General features: G+C 62.4%; 1 protein-coding gene and 1 non-coding gene across 2 annotated transcripts; one reads left to right on the top strand and one right to left on the bottom strand.

The window, feature by feature from the left end:
• The first annotated feature begins 2,857 nt into the window (after positions 1-2,857).
• AIRE (autoimmune regulator) lies at positions 2,858-6,187 on the top strand. The gene is made up of 11 exons (XM_075033159.1): positions 2,858-2,998; positions 3,097-3,271; positions 3,365-3,517; positions 3,603-3,674; positions 4,022-4,146; positions 4,311-4,391; positions 4,714-4,829; positions 4,904-5,107; positions 5,189-5,285; positions 5,513-5,581; positions 5,761-6,187. Exons 1-11 carry the CDS (start codon positions 2,858-2,860, stop codon positions 5,839-5,841), a joined length of 1,314 nt encoding a protein of 437 aa, XP_074889260.1. The 3' UTR covers positions 5,842-6,187.
• Positions 6,188-7,024: 837 nt separating this feature from the next.
• Positions 7,025-7,143, bottom strand: LOC142033499 (5S ribosomal RNA). Its single transcript, XR_012651213.1, has one exon. It is a non-coding gene; the product is annotated as a 5S ribosomal RNA (ribosomal RNA).
• Between the last annotated feature and the right edge of the window lie 268 nt (positions 7,144-7,411).

Raw genomic sequence — 7,411 nt, 5'->3', positions numbered from 1 at the left:
CCTCTGGGCTTTTGTTTCTTCTTTCTAAAGGGGGAGGAAAGAGGAAACCAAAGTTAAATCTTTTCTACTCCTCCCAGGCTCTTGCAGGAGCTGCGGTGAAGCATGCAGCTGGACTCGCTCTCAGCTGGACTGCGTGGGGCAGTGGTAGGGAAGCTGCTAGAAATGGGGGTCTAGGATGGGGGCCTCTTTTTTTTTTTTAACCCAAATATGCTGGAGCCCGGAGCAGCTGAAGGTACAGGGAGAGGGATGAAACCTCTGCGCATGGTGGCAGCATTTCACTGGAGCTCGGTGTGCTTCAGGCATTCCCGCAGGTGGGTTCCCCCCTTCTGCTGCTTGTCTCCTGACTGTGATTCCGGGACCTGTTGTATGAGGTGAGGGCAGGGCAGGTGGTGTCCAAGAGACATGGCAGGATGATGGTTCATACCACAGCACCTCAGCGTGGAAGGGAAATGGGAAAGGAAGAAATGCTGGAAAGGGGACGTTTGCTTCAACAGCTTTTCACAGGAGGAAGGAATTGAGGTGCATCCCAGGGGCTACAAACACTTCTGATGGATGCCAAGTTGCTGATTTAACTGGGCGTTTGTGGAGAAACATCCTCAGCCTTTGCAGTCAGATTTGAGCACAAATGGGACTCTCTTACCTTGAGCTTTTGCGCTCTGATTTCTGCAAGGCAAGAAACAGAAAAGAGAGGGCGTCCTGAAATCCTCCTCTGTGCCCCAGCCTTGGCCCTCATAGCCAGGCAGGGCTTGTGCCAGCCCCAGAGAAGGTTCACACCTCTCTGCAAGTGAAAGCTGACTTCTCAAGGCTGCCAAGGTCTGCTCGAAGTGAGGTACAGAAATACCCGTCTGATCTCCCAGGACATACATGCCTCGTCATATGGCAGCTGCTGCTCTGCCCCCTGTATAGTGTCTCAGAAAGGGGAAGGAACACGAAAAAGACAACCCAAAATGCAGATTACTGCCCTCCTGAGTGGGCTGGATGTGGAGAACAACCTGTCAGTGATTCACAGCGCAGAAATGGTTGCAAAGTCGGAATTTAAAACACATCGCAGCTGCGCTGGGCAGCACCTGCCTGCAAAGGAGCTCCCATAACTGTGGGTGGGTGGGCACAGGTGCAGCAAGTGCCGGAGCCTTGTCCTAGACGTGCCAGACAGCTCTACACAGGGCAATGGTGACAAATTGTGGCGCTGCAGGTCCAACACTGGGGAAAATGGTTTTCCCAGCAAAGGTGGAGCAGACCTGTGAGGCTGTATCATGAGTGTGCTTGTGCTCAGCACCTGTGGCTGGGCTGTGGGGGAGCTCCAGGAGGGGAGGTGGAGCTCCAGGAGGGGAGGTGAAGCTCCAATTTCGCCTGACACCCATGTTTTTTCCCTGGGGGCGTGTGCATCAGGTAGGTGGTGGCAAAGCTGTGCAGAGCTGGGCACCAAACTCCTGGTATGGGGCACAGGAACGCAGCACAGTGCCTGCCTGACCCCCATCCCATGGCTGCCGGTGCCTCCATGGGAAACATCACCCCAGATGCTGAAAGGAGCTTCAGGGCAAGTGTTTCCATGGGTAAACACACTAATTTATTAACCAGACGTGTACGAGGGTATTTCCTGCTCTTGCTGAGGGTGTTGTCTTGTTATTCTTCCCGAGTTTCTGCAGCCGCTTCCTCCTGGCACGCCTTTGGAGCCAGCAGATACTGATCCAGCCTTTTAGGACTTACTAATGACTGTTCCTACCTGTACTGCCTTGCTCCATGCAACAGAGCGTCCCCCCTTGCACCCCTTTCCGGTCGCCCTCAGGTTGCTTTGTGCCACACAGTGAGCAGCAGGTGCTACCCCACGGTGTGGGGATGGCTGTGCACAGCCACGGCACCCCCAGCTGAGCCTGCCAGGCAGCAGGGATGCATCGCCAGTGGGTGAGAGGCTGGAAATTAATCCTGGTGAAATTGCAAATGTTTGGAAATTGGGATAGGAGCATTGGAGCTTTCCCCTTCCCGGCCACCTCGTACAGAGCAGCCAGACCTCCAGACTTTTCTATACCAGATGCTCCCAAGCAGCCAGTTTCCCCCAGCTCCAAGTTTTTTACAGCTGAGGCTGTCCAGCGAAATCACTTAATTGCCCAATTTCCCAGAGCAGGTGATGACAGAGCTGCGGGCAGGGCCTGCCTGGGTAATGCCCAGGTAATCCCCAGGCTCGCTCATGGCACTGCCATCCCTCCGGCAGACCAGAGGGCAGCGGTGTGATGCTTCAAGGGGGCTGTTTGCTTGTTCAGCATCTCTAATTGTATGCGAATGCATGTTGGTAGAGTTTCTTTGGCGTCAGTGCTTTCCTGCCAGCCCATAGCAGGTGCTCTGCTGGTAGCCAGGGCAATATTCCCATTTTCCCTCACTGTTGGGGCATTACTTCCCACGTGCTCCCACAGCCAAGTTTCTGGATGAGAGAAGCAGGTGCTGTGGAAAGTCCAGAAATTTTGGGGCGATGGCCTGGCTGACCGCGGGCATGAGAGAGGCAGGGGCCCTCTGCACCAGCACCCAGGCTGACCACCCCTCTCCCCAGCCACCCCGCGGGTGGTCACTGCCAGGTCAGGTGTCCTTCACCAGCAGCGGCAGCTAATGTCACGCCAACCGTTGATGTCCCAAGCTGGGGAGCAGCCTGACCCCAGCCCCAGGGCCAGGGGTGCGGTGGTGCCGCGGAGGCGAGCCCAGCCATGCCGCGGGGACGGCCGGCGGCGGGAGGGTGATCTCAGGTTACATGGCCTACAGAAATGAGTGGGGCTGCGGGAGCCCGATGAGGTTTCCGCTGGTGGCGGCCAAGGCGTATTAAAGGGGAGCGTTGGGGCGGGCAGCTTGGGGCTGGCAGCGTCCCTGCAGCATGGCGGGGCCAGGGGGTGAAGGGGACCTGCGGCACCTGCTGAAGCTGCACCGCACCGAGATCGCCATGGCGGTGGATGACGCCTTTCCGCTGCTGCACGGCCTGGCCGACCATGACATCGTCCCTGAGCACATCTTCAAGGTGAGGCTGCGGGGCGGGAGAGGACACCCACACAGCAGAGACTGGGGCTGCCTGGTGGCACTGGGACACGTGCTGACGGGCCATGGTGGCACCGGCAGGAGACGCTGAGCCAGACGGAGCGGGAGGGCTCCCACCGTGCTTTCCACGCGCTGCTCACCTGGCTGCTGGGCCGCGACACTGCCACTGTCCGCGACTTCTGGGCCGTCCTCTTCAAGGACTACAACCTGGAGCGGTACACCAGGCTCCGGCCCCTCCGTGGCGCCTTCCCCAGAGGTAGGAGGAGAACGGATCGGGGGACCACCATCCCCGGGGGCTGCAGCAGGCAGGGGTGACTCCTGGAGCTGGCTGTGCCTGTCCCCTTTGCAGAGGTGGAACTGGGGCGGCAGCGCCGCAGCAGGCGCCTGTCCCCCAGCCCCACGGCACCGGCTCCACACAGACCCCAAGGCAAGAGGAAAGCCCCCGAGGAGCGGGATGGGGCCCGGGCGGTGCAGCCCTCCCCGCGGCACACCACCAGCCCCGGTATGGAGACCCCAAATGGGATGGAGATGGGGTGGGGCGCTGGAGGTTGCTGTGCCCCCTGATGCCCACCCTCGCAACCCTGCAGGGCCCCTGGCAAAGGCGAGAACCCTGAAGAAGCCAGAGAGCGCGGATGCTCCCCACACCCCTCGTGCTGGTGGTGAGTTCTGAACCCCCCCCCCGGGGCAGAGTTTACCTGTGCACCCTGTTTGCCTGCACTCGAGGGCGGGGAGGGCTGCCCGTCCCACTGAGCATCCCCCCTGCCTGCAGCCCTGCAGGCAGTGGCCGCCTCAGTGCGGAGAGCGGTGGCCGTGGCTGGCAGTGAGGTGCCCGTCACCCGCGGGGCCGTCGAGGGCATCCTCATCAAACAAGTGCTGGAGCCGGGCAGGTGCAGCCGAACCTGGCCAACCTCGTGCCCAGTTTAGCCCCCAAATTCAGAAGCTGCCCCCAGGCAGGGGGGTGGCGAGGAGGGAGCCCTGCCGGAGCTGCTCATGGCCTCTCTTGCAGGCAGCTCCAAGATGGGCAGCAAAGCTGGGGACGAGCCATACGCCCTGGCCGCCTGCGAGGAGCCGGGGGCCAGGAGCAGAAGCCGCAGCCTGAAGCCCCCCACCCGGCCCAAGGCATCGCAAAGTGTACAGACACCTCCCCAACCCCCACTTTCACCCCTGCTTTTGCAGCTGCCCGAGTCAGTGGCAAGGGGATTATCCCTGCCTGGCAGCACGGCCATGGTCTGGGGGTGCCCCCCGTGCCCGGCTGTCCGGGCAGCTTCCCCCCAACCCTTCTCTTGTCTCACCAGCAGAGTGGGGAGCCCCAACTGCTCCCCCAGGGCCAGCTGTCAGCGCCCACCATGCCCAGCCAGGACCCCGTGCCCCACCAGGTGAGCCCCGGGCATGGCACCTGGTGAACCGCTGAGAGGCAGCGGGTGTGCCGGGGGGCCATTGGGGCGTCCCTGGCACGTCCCTTTGGCCTGGTGAAGAACAGGCAACCCACAGTCACCAGGCTACAATTGCCCCAAACCAGGCAATTCCTGCCCTGAAAGGGGTTGGTTTGAGTGGTGCGGGGTGAATGACGCAGGGGGAGAGGGTGACGGGGTTGACAGACTATGGGGTCACCCGCCAGCATGAGCCCTGCCACAGCCAGCGTTGCAGCCTGCAGGAGGGGTGGTGGCAGTGACCCCCCTGCCTGCTCCCCCGGGGCAGGAAAACGAGGACGAGTGTGCAGCGTGCGGTGATGGTGGTGAGCTCATCTGCTGTGATGGCTGCCCCAGGGCCTTCCACCTTTCCTGCCTGGTGCCCCCACTGCCACGTGTCCCCAGGTGAGCTCCGGGGTATCACAGGGACCCTGCTGCCCCCCGGCTGTCTCTTACCCCCCCACACTCCGGCTGTGCAGCGGAACATGGCGGTGCGGCTCCTGTGTGGCGAGCATGGCCGAGCCAGGCCAGCTGCGGGAGGTGGATGTGGAGCGACTCCCCAAGATCCCGGGGGAGGAGGCATGCAGCACCCGGCAGGGCGGAGGCGATGGGAGCATCTGCGGCCGCTGCTTCACCCAGATCCCTGCACCCCGACACTGCCCCACGCCCAGTGGGGACTCCGGGTGAGCCCCCACATCCCGACCTTAAATTCTCCTGCCGAGGGGGACTGCCCTGATGCTCCATGTCACTCCTGTCGGTTGTAGGGTGCTGCTGCTCTCCACGTCCTGCACCTGCAGCCAGGACACAGACAGCCTGGAGAGAACTGCGGCGACCGGAGACCACCCGATACAGGCAGCAAAGGTCAGTACAACCAGCGCCTGGCCACGGAGAAGGGAAAGGGGCCGGGTGAGGTGGCAGAGGTGGGTACAAAGGGCTGATGAGGCCCAGGAGCAATGGCTCCGGCTGGGTGAGGGATGGGCTGACTGTAGCTAGAGGTGAAGTAGTGAAGCTCTGGCCCGAGGGGCTGGGAGCTGAGAGGTACAGGCAGAAGGCAGACAGGAAAGCGGACAGGACGTCTCCTCCCACAGGCAGAGGATGTCTCCCATGGCAGCGAGCCGGTGCTGAGCAGGGACGAGCTCGATGCACTCCTGGGTGAGGTACGGCACTGGTGGGGGAACACACACACCAACAGAGTCCCTCCACAGGGGACCACATCTCTGGTGTGACCCACAAGGTCATGTCAGGCTGTCAGCAAGGTGGGGAGTGCCAGGACAGCCCAGGGGGGGCAGGGAGCAGGATAAAGAGGGACAGTGACCCCCCTAGGGCTGTTCTGCAGGGTACCTGGGACGGGATCCTGCAGTGGGCGTTCCAGAGCATGTCGCGGCCCCTCGCAGACACACATGGGCTCTTCAACTAGTGGAAACTACCCTGACGGCAGCACCCACAGCACAGGCGATGGAGGAACAGACTGCATGATGCTTGTGCCATGGGAAGAACACAGACATCACAGTGCCCCAAAGAAAATGCGATATCGTCACACACAAGAAACCCCCAGCAGACAGTCAAACCAGAGAGACTGCTGCAGAAAGTGCATTAGTGCAAATGACTTAAAAAAAACATATACGCAGGAAAATGAGCAAAAACATTAGAAAAGAAAATAGAAATGGAAAGTTACTTAATAGAGAAAAAAACCATTTAAGCATAGGAAACAAACAAGCATAAAACAGAAATAAGTACACCGCCACCAAAAATGCTGCTCTATATCAGACATCAGCAAGGACAGAGTCTGGCATTGAAAGGCGTCTCCCACCCAAGTACTAACCGGGCCCGACCCTGCTTAGCTTCCGAGATCAGACGAGATCGGGCGTTCTCAGGGTGGTATGGCCGTAGGCAGCCCTCTCCCCGCCAAGAGCCCTCTCGGGTGACCACAACCACGCTCCTGCCCCCCCACACTGCAGCCCCACCGACCCACGCCGAGCCGCGGCACGCCTCCGCGACACGCGCCTGCCCCACCACGATGACCCCCGGCACCACCCGCTCACATCCCCACGCACCCCTGCCCCGCAAACAGGCCCCTCGGGCCACCGGCACCACGCTCCCACCCCACGCTGCAGCCTCGCCGACCCACGCCGAGCCGCGGCACGCCTCCGCGACACGCGCCTGCCCCACCACGATGACCCCCGGCACCACCCGCTCACATCCCCACGCACCCCTGCCCCGCAAACAGGCCCCTCGGGCCACCGGCACCACGCTCCCACCCCACGCTGCAGCCTCGCCGACCCACGCCGAGCCGCGGCACGCCTCCGCGACACGCGCCTGCCCCACCACGATGACCCCCGGCACCACCCGCTCACATCCCCACGCACCCCTGCCCCGCAAAGAGCCCTCTCGGGTGACCACAGCCGCGCTCCCACCCCACGCTGCAGCCCCACCCACCCACAGAGCCGAGCGCCAGGCAGTCGCAGAGCACACCTGCCCCACCGCCACGACCCCCGCCCTCAGCCGCACACACCTGCCCCTCCACCCGCAACACCGCAGCAAGAAAAGAAAAGAAAAGAAAAGAAAAGAGGGGCCGCCCCGCCGCCAAGGCCAAAACCAAAAGCCTACAGCACCCGGTATTCCCAGGCGGTCTCCCATCCAAGTACTAACCGGGCCCGACCCTGCTTAGCTTCCGAGATCAGACGAGATCGGGCGTTCTCAGGGTGGTATGGCCGTAGGCAGCCCTCTCCCCGCCAAGAGCCCTCTCGGGTGACCACAACCACGCTCCTGCCCCCCCACACTGCAGCCCCACCGACCCACGCCGAGCCGCGGCACGCCTCCGCGACACGCGCCTGCCCCACCACGATGACCCCCGGCACCACCCGCTCACATCCCCACGCACCCCTGCCCCGCAAACAGGCCCCTCGGGCCACCGGCACCACGCTCCCACCCCACGCTGCAGCCTCGCCGACCCACGCCGAGCCGCGGCACGCCTCCGCGACACGCGC

This window comes from Buteo buteo, chromosome 7 (genome assembly GCF_964188355.1).
Source record: "Buteo buteo chromosome 7, bButBut1.hap1.1, whole genome shotgun sequence".
Taxonomy (NCBI): Eukaryota; Metazoa; Chordata; class Aves; order Accipitriformes; family Accipitridae; genus Buteo; species Buteo buteo.
Note: the sequence above shows the minus strand (reverse complement) of the source record. Positions and strands in the feature narration are given on the sequence as shown.